Genomic DNA, 13,847 nt, shown 5'->3' on the forward strand with positions numbered 1-13,847 from the left:
CCTAACAAGTTCTCAGACAATGGTAATGCTGTTGGTTTTATTCAAAGCGTTAGTGAGTTTCAGTCTATGGCAACTTGACATTGATCAGTGCATTTGTTCTCAAACAGGATACCAACTTTTTGTAATTCTTTTCTTTTTCTCTAGGCTTTTTGTTTTGAAAGATAGTTTTACACATTGACCTATGTACACGTGGTTTTTATTTTGCCTATTTTTCCATTTTATTTTACCTGAAATTCATTTGTCTTGTTTGATAACATTCTGGGATGGATTGCAAGAAAAACTGCTCTCTCACCAGAGATAGTTTGAGAAACACTGCTCTAGAAATTGCAGATCTGTTTATTTAAGACATAAGTTCAGTTAGAAATAGTTTAATTCTGTTTACATATGATTCTAAAGCAGTATTTTAAACTTTTCTTTTTTATTTATTCCATAAACAATAACAAAACTCATCTAGGTAACATTATGACAGTTTCACCATACATTCAGTCACAAATATTTAAAACTTTTTCAACAAGAACAACAAAACCATAGGTGTTACAAGAATAATTTACAAGAAATTCTATAAAACAGCAAGAAGCTCACAAATGTTCATTTTCTTTTGCACAAGATCACTACACTCTTTCACAACATATTTTCTGTTACAAAATTCCCAACAAAAGTGTATTTTTCTTTGTATTGTGGTTTCTAAAACCAGAAACTCCGAAGTAAATATCCTTTTGTTAGCACCCAGTGGTGCAGAAAAAGGAGAACTCTCACATACGGACACTTCACAGCACTTTTCTAAGAAAAATATACACTTACAAAATATGTTACAAATTGGCACACTTAAAAATATACAAGATTTTGTAGGCGTCTTAAGAGTGATCCTTAAGCTTTATACTTCAATTGACTCTACAGGTTATTTATAAAGCTTAATTCTAAAAGAAAAAAGGCAAATCATTTCCTAACTTTAAAGTTGCAGTGTTATGTGTCAAACAGAAACAGGTTACATTCATAAAAAGGGCCTCTAAATGCTTTTACTTTAAATTTTCTTAAATGCTTAAGGGGCTTGGGCAAGAAGAAAAATGGGGATAATCATTTTCTTTAGCACCATAAAGCATTTAGCTTACTGAAGAGGTGCATTCAGAAACTAAAGACTACTAAGTACATTCAAAACTCTGGAGGCAGCAAACTCCAGTCAGTGCTACAGCTATCCCAGCAGAGACTCTGAAGCTCTCTACCTCCCTGGGAGGGAAAAACAAAAGGCCCCCTTTAGTTTTCATTCAAGCCTTTTCTTTTGTGCTGTAAAACCAGATATCTCTCAAAGAGGCAGAAAGATTTCAGTATCTCCCTTCCTCCTCCCTCCCTCCCTTCCTTCTTTCCTTCCTTCTTTTTCTCCTCCCTTCCTTCCTTCCTTCCTTCTCTCCTTCTTTCTTTCCCTCCTTCCCTCTTTCTTTCCTTCCTCATTCTCTTTCTTTCTTTCTTTCTTTCTTTCTTTCTTTCTTTCTTTCTTTCTTTCTTTCTTTCTTTCTTTCTTTCTTTCTTTAATTTTTAAAAATTTTTTTTCAGACTGGGTCTCATACTATAGACCAGACAGACCTGGAACTCTCAGCAATCCTCCTGCCTGGGATTACAGGCATGTCTGGCAACTTTTCTTCATTTTCAGTGGGCTGTCCTTGAGACTCAAAAAGCCCTGAGCTTGTTGGATAGACAGACATCCTTTCAATATCATATGGGTGAGTGTTTCTTTAGTGTCTTTAGTATTTATTTACCTAAACACTGATTTTTAAAAGGCCTCATTCATTCTTTACAAATTTGTACTAAGCCACTCTCTTACAGTGTTCTTCCCCAGTGTTTTATTATTTAGTTATGATTCTCAAACCAAGAGAACACCTCGGGTATCATATAGCTGCAATGGGATCTCTGCTTCATGACTGTAGCTACTGTTTACTGTTGAGTGAAAAATGTGCCTTAAAGGGTAGCCTGCGTAGTCATCAAAATAACCCCATGCTGGTTAAGGACTCTCAAACTGATGATAGTGTTCCCCAAATTAAACATCCAGACTAGATTTTTGTCCTTCACTTGGGTCTTTAAGAAATCTTTATAAAATCCCTAGCCTACATTATGTTGACAAGATCTCTGTTTGTCGTGAAAATGTTTGATTTTGGTACTAAGCCTTCTAAATATAACTATTGGCTTAGTGAATTTTGTGATTAGAAAACAAAACTTGCATTAGTTTTATTTTATAAAAGGAGATATTTCTGTAATGATTGGCAGCATTAAAAAAACCCTAAATGAAAATGAAAACTGTATAAATTTGAAAACTTTTCAGTCACACGGGAGAAAACAAACATTTCTAGTTCTAGCAACAGCTAGGACTAACTAGTGTTCCATTTCCCTCTTCAGCATGGAAACTCAGCTCTAACTCTTCATGTCTCAGGACTGTTCCGAGAGAATCTGTAAATTGTGGATCTCCATCACACTAGTTCAGTTTGGTGAGAGCAAGCTTGGCTAAGAGGTCCTTTCTCCTTTATGCAGTAAACACTAATTCAAACCCACTAAAATGGAAATTCACGAGAACTCCAAGACCTCACGTGAAATAACACAGGATGAGCTGATTACAGCATTTGAAGCATCCTTTATGCTTCTTTCTTACATACACACACATACCCTCCTTTCTGTTCCCCACCCCCCAATGATTCTTCCCAGCAAAGAAAAGAGTCAGAGAAAGTGAAAATGTTGTCACAAAAGCCCACCTAGCACCAAGGACTTCAAAGAGATGGCTAAAGAAGTGACTGACAAAGAAGTGCAGGGAAGATTTAGGAAAAGATAAGGCCTTAACACATAATTGCAAAGAGCAGCAAGAAGTCAGTAGGGAAAGCTGTGAGGAAGCAGCATATGTGAAGCAGCTGATATCTGAGACACTGGAGAGGCATAGAGGGTGGTCACAGGTTCAAGCTAGTTATTCTAGTCCCAACACAGCCCTTAAAGTCTTGAAGACCCTTGGCTGGGGCCATTGTATCTGCACCCTTGTTCCATGTAGTACAGCACCTGACCACAACAGGAGATTGGACCTGTTCTTGTGCATCTTCAAGAGAAAGCAGTTTCCAACTTTTCTCGCATGAGTGCGCGTGCGTGAGTGCGTGCGTGCGTGCGTGTGTGTGTGTGTGTGTGTGTGTGTGTGTGTGTGTGTGTGTGTTTTGAATGACCAAGTCTGGGAAGGCAGCCCTCTAAATTTCCAGAAGAAAGCCTCTAGCCAAAGCTCTTATCAATGTGGGAGATTGAATATAATACTATACAAGAAGAAAAATTCTTAAGACTGATGAAAGTTAAGGAAGAAGAATAAGGGAAGCTATAATTTCCAGGAAAGTAAAGGTTAAAGGGGACTCTGTTGAGGAGGCATTAATAGGAAGCAGTTTCTCAGAAAAGAGAGGTTAGAAGAGAGTAGTCAGAAATTTCAGACCAAGAAAAATTCAGGACTTTTGACTTGAAATCAGTGATAGGGTAAAGCACTATTTTCATACATTGGTCCTCACTCCACTAAGGCAGTTGGTTGAATAAGAGATCTCCAGTAAGTTTGACCTACTATGTTGTGACAGAAAGAAAAAGAATTCTGAGAGCAGAGACAGGACCAACAGAATGCTAAGTGCTCAATAATGCAGAGCATAGTATAAGAAAGGTAATAAGCATCTCTGCCTTGGCCTATTCACTTCTCAAGTTCACTTTCTTGTTATGTTTCAGTACAAAACGACTGGTTACAAGTCACTAGTTTATATGTTAAAAACATACAATGCATGGCAGGCCGATAAGAAGGTGCTTTAAAATGGCAGTTCTCTTTGGAGAAAGATATGAACCATGCCCTAAAATTGGCCCTTAGTGGGCTCCATAGGAGCAACTGAAAAAGTATCCATTCCAAAGGACTGATGATAAAGTTCTGACAAGGAAATTGTTCCCAACAGTTTTAAGCTATCCTACCCCATTTTCCCCCATTCTCCAAAGCTGAACATCATGATGCTTTAAAGAAAAATCTGGGACAACTGCTCCCATATTTACTCTTATAAAAACGCATTATACTCATAGAACATTTTCTTTATTTCTTTTTTAATTTCCACTTTTTGGTTACATAGAAAGCACTCCATTCCCATAAGCCAGCAAGATGACTTTGAGGTCTGGAGTTTTGGGGATCATAATACAGGCTGAGTTGGTGATTCCAAGCAAAAATTCAGCTGCAAAACAGGATAAACAAAAACTAAAAACCAAAGACCAGTTCCTAGGAAATAGCCATAGCATTTAATACAAACCTAGCTATCAGAATATCAAGAAACAGAAGAAAGTGTTCTGGTTTGATTATTTTCTCTTTTGGATGGCCGCTGAAGGGCAGGAGACTTTTTTCATCTGGTGCCTGTCCACTAAGTAATTTTCCAGGGCTCACTGCACACAGTGTCAAAGCCCAGGAATGTGCCTGAACTAACCATTGCAGATTTCTCCTCACCCACTCATCCCCACAGACAAAAGAGACTGATGCTATGAACACACACAATCTAGATCATGGGCTTGTTCATTTTACTATCTAGCTGTTAAGTAGTAGAGTAAGCTGGTGAAAGGAATCATGGACTGGGAAATGTGTATATTTATATACATGATAAGCTCCCTTCCATTTCTCTCTGACTACTTTAAAATGTTGCTTCTCTGTTTGTGAATATATTTATGTGTCAATGACTAGGTAGGTTGCTCATATTTTATTCAAAAAATTCTTTTGAAACATCTTCCCTGTTTTGTTAAGTTCCCTTCCCCCACCCACTTATCCTCCTCCCTCCCACCCCAGCCTCTATATTCACAAGTTAATAGGTTAGTAACAATATTAGTAAGAATAGTAACAACAACAACCAACAACAACATTAATAATATTAATCCCCTCTATCGGTATAGCACTTATGATCTACAAAGCGCTCTCGCATCCATTATCTCATCTGTGCCACAATGCATCAGTCATCAGGCACATAGGCCTTCGACTGTGCAAGGAAAAGAGATCAAATGTTACAAGTCAAGTGGTGAATAAAGGGGAAGAAAAGGCTAGTAGTGAGGAATGTTGGAACTGTGAAAGTTTTTTTAAAGGTAGTGGAAGGGAGGACTGAACCAAAAATATGATTTTAAAAAATTATTAAAATTGAGATTTATGTTTATTGTATGGTATGAAAGAGTAGTCATCCTCAGACTATTATAGATGGCCTAAATTAGTTGTTTCCACATATTGTTCAGCTTACCTGTTAGTATATGAATTTATTCATAGGAAGGAAAACTTTGTCAATCTGTGTTGCCATTTTAAAAAGTGACATTGGCATTGTAAGATCAACATTTAAAGAACACCAAAGCCATGTTCTGAGTGCACTTTTGACAAAACTGGAATAAAGTATTTAGGAAACTACTTAAATAAAATCAATCTATGTATTTCATTTATTATTAGTGTCAATTTTATAGCTATTTTATAATTTATCCCAGACTATTCTAAAATATATAAAACTGAGATATAAAGTGTCAGCAATATAACTTTGTACTTTAACTTTCCGCTACAGATTTTGCTTTGGAAAACAAACTTTCAAAGCAGCTGTTTAATTTTCTTGTACAAGGTTCTGCAAATGCGTATACTCTGTCCCTGATGGACTTAGCTGTTGTGACCTTTAAGCTTTTCCAACATTTTAATCCTTAGATGATTGAACAAACAAATCTCTATTGTGCCTTGTTTAACTGTTCATGTTTCCACACAAGATAGTAGAGTTTAAAACATTAAGAGAATGTATGGATGGATGTGTGTATGTATGTACACACATGCATATTGCATACACATGTGTGAGTGTGTATATATATTTAATAATCACCAATGTGCTTTAAACTGATGATGGGGATGAATGTGTGAGATGAAGTAAGAAAATTTGGCACAATTCAAACATTTTCCTTTGTTTTGGTAAATTTTATAACACAACATATTTTTCCACTGTGATCTACAGGTGCTATCCACAAAAGTGGGGGTGGTTAATAGCAAGAGTCACTGGAATGTTTCTAGTAAATTAACAGGGACAAGTCCCCCCAAATACTCACAACCAAACGTTGATATAGAAGTAAACTATATACAGTACAGTTACTTATTTGTAGTTTGGCACAATGTTTTCCAGTTTTTCCTTGTGGGCAAAACAGTGCATAAACTACTGGTGCAACCGTAGGACTTTTAAAGTCTTTTACACAGAACATTAGATTAAAGTTTGAGTTCAAAGACTTATTCCCACAATTTAAATTTTTCTTTAAGCACTTACAGGTCAACATACATACCACAAAGCTTGTTTTGAAAGAAATAAAACACAAACATCAAATGTCTTTCTGGAAAACGTGAGTCTCTTCTTCAAACACAGGTAAAACCCAAAATGCTGTTTCTGCTTTTAGGAGATTGTAGTTGGAATCTCTGCAGAAAAATCAAAGAATTTATACCATCTTAGTAAGTTTTAGTGTATGTCCCACAAAGGGATCATACCATGTAAATATATTGACAACATACTAGATGTTGTACGATGCAGAAAGATAGCACTCCTAATTGTCATGTGTTGACAACTAATGCTCTTTTGTTTAAATGATCTTGGCTTTTTGTCTACATGACTTTTTGATTATGTTGTTCAGAGTCTGTCTTTATTGCAAAGCCCTTCCATTCCAAAAATCATTCAAGAGCATATTTTAGTTCTAGTTCTATTTCCTTAATAAGCAAAAAATTAATGCAGTATAGGAGAAAAACGTAACCTTTGTTAGAACTTATCCCTAGCCAAGCCACAACAAAATTGCCCGATATTTGGGTGGCTTAGAGGTACAGGGATGTCCATGCACTTTTTTTCTTTTTAATTTGAAAAAAGAAGAGAATGGAAAAGAGTTTCTCATGCAAACTTCTGCTTTCAAGAGGGAAAAAAACGAGGGAGTCTGAGCTCAGCAGGTAGTAGGAAAGCCAAGGGCACATCTCATCTCAGCGATGTTGGTGCAGTATTACCTCAGTTTTTCAAAAGAAGCTGTCCCAGCCTCATCCTTGTGGACCTGTTCTCGTTCCACACGCTTTCCCTTGTATTTCTCATCTCGCAGGGCCTTGGAGCTGGATTTGTGACGATATAATTTTTTGTGTGTTGGTCCATTATTGCCTAAAGTGCTCACGTTACTGTACTTTTTATCAAAGAAGGCAGATTGAGAGTCCTCGTTGTAACCAGGCATGTCTGCACGACCGGGATCAGCAATTGCCGCTTTCCCATTGCCTTTGCTCACACCTTTGATTGACCTGTGGGTCTTAGTAGCTCCTGATGACCCATTATTAACCTTTTTCTTAGATTCTTGTGGTGTCCCAGCTAATATTTTGAGGGTTTTTAATTTTAGGCTGTTGGAATCAGGAGAGTAGAATGTGTTGGGCTCCCCTTGGTGCTCCATGGGTTCCCAAAGCGGCTCTATGGAGGCCATCATGAATCTCTGCACATCTGCCATACCAGAGGCAATGTTGGACAAGATATAGGAAGGTTCTTGAAATTCCCGTTGGTCATCATCCAGAAGGTTGTTGGTATTAGTGACTACACTCATGTCATTCCAGCCTGGCCTGCTTTCCTTTCCCAAAGCCCAGTCTCCAGAAAGTCCCTTCTGACTTGGCATCTTCATAGGGGCAACAGGACCACCATGTTGAATACATTCAGTAAGTGTCTTTCCACTGGGGGATGTGCTGTTGGGTTGGCCCCCACTACGACCAATCCCAATCTGCATTTTCTCTCCATTGACAGCAGCCACATATTTCCCTTTCTTTGCTGATTTAGGAACCTGGCGGGAGGTTTTGCTAGGTGACTTTTCAACCCCTTTGTTGCTGGCTTTTGGGGATTTTTTCCTGGTGTTTTTCTGAGAAGAACTTTGGCTCACAGCCCCACTCTTGCCAGGTGAAATTTTCTTTCTTGATTTTGACACTTTGTTGTTGGTACTAATTTGCCCAGCTGACTCATCAAATGTTGACAGGCAAGGGCTTTTTTGCAGCAGGCCAACAGAGTCCTCATCATTGAACATATGGAACTGAAACTGATGGTTATTTAATGTAAAGCCATCATCTGCTTGGACCTGTGGTGAAAGGGTACTACAGTCCCACTTGATCTTCTCCATGCTGCCCAACGATCCTGGGACACCATCTTGGAATGCCTTCATTGTTCCTAGTGTTTTGATACTTTCACACCTGGTACTCTGAGGAGAAAGACTGGGGGTGTCCGGTGGAGACATTTCTGAGAGGGATGAGTGGCGGAACTTGTCAGGAGTGAAGTTGGAGATATCGAGGAGGTCAGTGGACTCTTTTAGTGGTGCTATCTCATCAATGCTCTGCTGGATCACCAGTTTGGGGCTGCAGTGGGCCAAGAAGTCATCAGTGATATCATCATCACCATCTTTTTCACAGGATTTCAAGCTTAAGGAGCAATAATTGCTTGAATTGACAGAAAGGGGAGTCAACGAATCAAAGCTGAAGAGCCGACCATCCTCATCTGTACCCACTGGGGTCTGCTGGAAAGGAAAGCAGATTTCTCCATTACTAAAGTGACACAGTTGATAAGAGTCATCAGCTGGGAGATGGGAGTCCTGCACAGAGGCATACAGAACCTTGTTGCAACCATTGCCATCACTACTGAGGCAGACAGGGCTGTACGTTATAGTTGTAAGGTTATTCTCCATGGAGACTACTTGGGAGGTTTCGAATTCACCAGATTGGTTTGTGGTTATCTCCCTTGAGACTTCAGTCATGAACTCTTGTGGGCCAGATGTAGCCTTGTTGGGCCATATACTTTCATAGTTGTTTGATTCCATTTTGAAGTTGTGGGATGATTGTTGCAGCTCAGACTCAGAAGATGAGGACAGCACACAGTCCTGAGCAGTCTGGAGAGGTACAAATGATTTTTCCGTTTGAGCAAGGCTGCCTTCATTTTGCTCTGGAGAATGGTTGGTGAAGTATGAGATGCTAGTATTATTTGACAAGTCAGAAGCATCTAACAGTGTTTGCAGATACCCTCCAGGGATAACAGGTATATTAGTGGCAACATTAGCAGAAGATAAAGACATTTCAGAAGAACAGGTGGTTGGTAAGAAAGTGGAATTCTTAACAACCTTTGTCTCGTGAAATTCAGACAGATGGGAACTGTTTGAGGTTCCAGCAATGACTTCATTTTTTAAATTAGCCTTAGAGGACTGGTCTTCTAAGACAGGGCTCATTTGAACTGGCTTGTTTTCTTGTCCGGCTTTGATTTTTTTGGATTTTAATCTAGCTTCACTTTTAAATTTAATTTTGTTGAGCACTTTCCTCTCTGGCCCCTTAAACTCTGTGTCTTGGGTTTTGACTTTCACTGAGTCAGGGACTATGACGCCACGTGAATGTGATCCACTGGCACAGCTTGGAGCAGCAAAAGCTGCTGACTTTGGTGTACCTTTTAAGCCGCCTTCTTCTTTGCGATTACTAGCTTGTCTCTGATCACTGCAGAACGAAACCTGCTTATTACTTGCCGAAGTTTCCATGGATTGGATCCTTTGGATCCTGTGTCTATTGCCAAGCTTAGATTTTCGTTTACGAGCAGGTGGCAGGAATGACACCTCAAAGCTACCTGGTTCGAAGCTTTGCTTTTGGCATGAGGGTGTTTTGATGGAGTCTGTGTTGCTGTTTCTCTGCTTTTTCTTCTTTTGCCAGAAGCCCTTCAAAGGTGATAACTTGGCATACTTAATGAGCTGATTCTCACTCAAATTTACTGTTGTCTCACTAGCATCTACCTTACTTAGCTTCACCAGCATGTTCTTCTCACCTTTAAAGCGATTGATAATGATATACTTGATAATAACAGGGGGCTCCTTACGGGTTACTTTTCTTCTCTTTTTGGGACACCATTCATCATCATCTTCTTCTTTGGAACCACCTGGAGACCATTCCTTCCTCTCATTTACTTTTTCCCCTTCTAGTGAGTCAACATCATATAGATAATCTTCACTGTATCTGACTTTTCTCTTGGCTCTCAGCCCATAGTTCTGCTGGGAGGATGAGTTTCCAGAATTAGTGTCCCGAGCCATATAGCGGCTACAGTCTTTGATCTCCCCCATGGCATCATATGAGACCTCAATGAAGGAACTGTCATCACTGAAATTCCCTGATGTCTCCAGGGAATTAGTAAGCTGGTCCGGCTTTAGGTTCTTAAATTGCTCTACTTCAAGCCCACTGCATGGTTTATCATTTAATTCAGGCTTTTCTCCATTATCTTTTTCATCTTTTTTCTCCATACTTTTGTCTTCATGTACTTCCTCTTTGCCTTTCTTCTTATCCAAGGTTTTATCTTCCTCTCCCCAGATGATGCTCACATCAGGGACCTTGAATTGAGAAAGATCACTGCTTTGCTTGAGGATTCCACTCTTAGATTCCCTCTTGGGACATGTAGTAAAGACACTGGGGAAAAAATTGAATTGGGCATCTTCCTGCATCAGAAGGGTGGTCTTGTCTCGAACATTGTCCTGAAAGGACTCGTATCGAATTTTGAGGGAGCAGACATCACTGCCCAGAGTTGACTCATCGTCATCGAACATATAGTTATCCACATCTTCTTCAGAGAAAAGATTAACAGAGAGTTCATTCTTGGAACAGAGGTCAAGTAGTTCAATCTTACTCTCACTAATAAAAGTCTCAAAGTAACCCCAATCCTGGTTGGGATTTGCCAGCAAAGCTTCTTCTGTATTGCACTTATCTAACAGTAATGCCTCATAATAACTTTTCTGAGTTGGATCTTCCAAGTCAATGTCAGGTTTTTCAGTTTCTCGTCTTTCTCCTGCCCTGGATTTATGCAGAGGGAAGCCTAATAGCTGGTCTGAAAGCAGCTGCTCTCCATATTTCATATTCTCCCCAGCATTAATGCATTGAATCCCTATATCAGAGACTGCACACGTTTCATAATCTCTATTTAGATCACTGACTTTCAGACTGATCCCTGGTTCAGGATCTGCTGCTTCTTTTGATTCCATGAAGCAACCTAAGCAAGTCCGGCTTGGCTGCATGAGGCAATCTCCATTAAGAGCTGACATGCCTGCAGGCTCCATTATGGCAAATGGAGCTTTCTCACACTCGCTGGGCAGTGACCATGTGTTCAGGCCCTTTGCAACTCCAGATGTGAGGGAGATGGCATTCACAGAAGCACTATTAGCAGAATGATCAGGTGCTTCAATCAGGCCCAAAGGAGATGGAGGGCTCTGCACACATGACTTCTTAGACGGCAGAGGCAGGAGACCCCTAGGAAACATTGGGGACTCTTTTTGTACCACTGGTATAGGTTGGATTGGTGTAGTAGCTTCTAGAGCTGCAAATGACTTCATTGCCACATCCTGGTCCTCTGAGTCTAGAGAAAAAGGAAAAAAGGCAGGAATGAAGTTACGGGTCTTAGATAAGACTCATTAAGTCTCTATCCCTGGGTCAGTTTCTGATGCTGTGGTATCACAGCCTCTTCTCTAGCTTTATGAATTACCACCTAGACACTAGAAAAACAACAGCAATTCGATACTGAACATTCATACAAACAAAAAATAATAATTTGTAGGTTCAGATTCTTCTTCAGGAGAAGATAGAGCCCCCCTCAGAAATGATGAAAGACCTGGACTGATGGATCAATCGGATAGTCAAAGCTTTCAGAGGGGAAAATGTGCAGGGGCCATTCATGGTTACATGCCCATGCTTGAAAACTTAAGTTCCTAGTGAATCTACAAAAGTTTCACATCAGAATGTATTTATAATTTACTAGTAATTTTGAGGAACTTCATTTAGCACATGGGTTTGACAGAGCAAGGTGATTTATCTGAGAACTCCCAGGGATTCTAGTTCAGTTAAAGATTTGGTGGAATGAAGTTTAGATTTACATCAACTTTAGATATATTTTGAACCTTTCTCAAGTTTCTGTATACTGAAAATCTATACTAGTTAAAGAAATACTACCAGGAAAGATAATGTATACTATAATTTAACTCTCTTACCATTTTCTTTGACTCCATTAATCAGGCTGTTTTCTTCATTGGCCGAGGCAGCAATAACTTTATCTTGTTGGTTATCCATGAATGTAGCTTCTTATTGTTTCATCCCAATTTCAAACGTTGTCCAACCTGCACATTTCAAGTAGACAATGCCAGTCATTCAGTTTGTCTTATTTTGTATTTTACAAGTTATTTCAGCTATAGGGTTTTGAAAATACTCACTGAACTCTGTTTACCAGACTGGCTTCATTATTTATGCTGTTTTTGCTTCCTAGTTTATACCTAGTATATATGGTACTTAGATTCCCCATCAATAAATATACCATTCAAAACCAAAACTGGAGGAAGTAGTGAAATGTACAAAATTAGCATAATTATAGCTGTCCAATGAGGTAATATGCAAAGTAAAGTCTAGGATAACTTTAAATAATGTGCATATATGTGGAAATTAGTTTTGTTTATTTATTTCTACTTTAGATGACCAGAAGTTCTTTAAAGACAAACCAATTCACATAAATACATCATACCTAATTTCTTTTTATTATTAAAAATATAATTACATCATTTCCCTATACTCCCTTTCCTTCCTCCAGCTCCTACCATGTCCTTCTTGCTCCACCCCTGCTCTAACTCCTGGTCTCATTTTTTGATATAAGTATATCTATATATCGACATCTGTTTCTATATTCATATCTATACATATATATCACACTTATTTTCTTTGTGTCTTAAACTTTGATTTCTAAAGTTGAAAGGGATAGAAGATTCTTTAGTTTTGATTTATATGGCTTCAATAGAACTTTGATAACCATTTCTCTAAAAACATCAAGATTTTTAAAATGTGACTATAAGTAAGATTGAGATTTTATGAAAAGGTTGCAGCCTTGTGTGGTGCTTTTATTACACAGTACAAACACCTATAGCTTTTCATTTTTGCCTACTTACTTGGTATTAGGTATATTGAACATGGTAGATGAGTGCATTTGAGATAAAGGTGACCATCATGTGCTTCTCCATAAATCCCTACTTATTTCACCTAACCTCTATCCCTAAACATTCCTCCCAGTCAAGTTTTCATCCCTTTACAAAATCACACGCTTAAGGCCATATGCCATCTCATGCCTGTAATATTAGCACTCAGTAGGTAGAGGCAAGTTAGAGGTCAGTCTGGTCTACATAGTGAGACCCTGACTCAAAAACAAAGCAAAATAAAACAGGGCCAGCTGAGCTCCTCTGGGATGTCCCTTCTATGAGACACCAGGTATGCCCACTACTTGTAATATCATGGACCTGCCTGGCTGACTCTGTGACTTCCCTTTCTGGTACCCACCAGGTAGACCCACTCATTCTCTTCCTACAGACATGTCCTGTTACTCCAGGACTTTCTCTACTCTTGTAGCAAGGTAGACCCTATTCTTCATGACATGGGCTACATGACTACTCTGGGAATTCCCTTTCTTGTATTACCAGTAGACTCTGCTCCTTCCCATCCTACAGTTCTAACCAGCTCCCCTGGAACATCCTTTCCCTATATTGTCAGGTAGGCCCTTTTCCTTCCAACACCATAGAGTATCCCTTCCTCTGAGACATTGTGCAGATTTCACTCTGTTTAACCTCATGGGACTCCCTGCTCTTCTGGGATCTTGCTTCCATATGCTTCCAGGCTACCTAGCTCCTCTAGAATTTTTCATTGTCACACTTCAGACTACGATCACTACTTCCAATCCTACATATTGCTCCCCCAGAATTTTCAGTTAAGTCCTACCCTTTTATGTCACTAGACCTCCTGACTACACACCCAGTTTCCTGAGAGCTACTACCCCCAACCACAGGTTGTCCAG

At 39.2% G+C, this 13,847-nt stretch overlaps 1 protein-coding gene across 2 annotated transcripts in view; it reads right to left on the minus strand.

Moving 5' to 3' along the window:
* Window positions 1–1,438: 1,438 nt before the first annotated feature.
* Nexmif (neurite extension and migration factor) overlaps window positions 1,439–13,847 on the minus strand; it is a 167,545-nt gene continuing 155,136 nt past the window's right edge. Inside the window, exons 3-6 of one of the 2 annotated variants that reach the window (XM_040744296.1) lie at window positions 12,010–12,135; window positions 7,004–11,381; window positions 6,304–6,433; window positions 1,439–4,205 (exon numbers count right to left, since the gene is read on the minus strand). In XM_040744296.1, coding sequence (XP_040600230.1) covers window positions 6,340–6,433; window positions 7,004–11,381; window positions 12,010–12,088 — 4,551 coding nt within the window. In that variant the 5' untranslated portion in view covers window positions 12,089–12,135 and the 3' untranslated portion in view covers window positions 1,439–4,205; window positions 6,304–6,339. Of the gene's footprint in view, window positions 6,434–7,003; window positions 11,382–12,009; window positions 12,136–13,847 lie in introns of both variants that reach the window. The other variant, XM_040744295.1, reaches the window with a different exon arrangement.

This window comes from Mesocricetus auratus, unplaced genomic scaffold (assembly GCF_017639785.1).
Source record: "Mesocricetus auratus isolate SY011 unplaced genomic scaffold, BCM_Maur_2.0 Super-Scaffold_100003, whole genome shotgun sequence".
In the NCBI taxonomy this organism is placed as follows: Eukaryota; Metazoa; Chordata; class Mammalia; order Rodentia; family Cricetidae; genus Mesocricetus; species Mesocricetus auratus.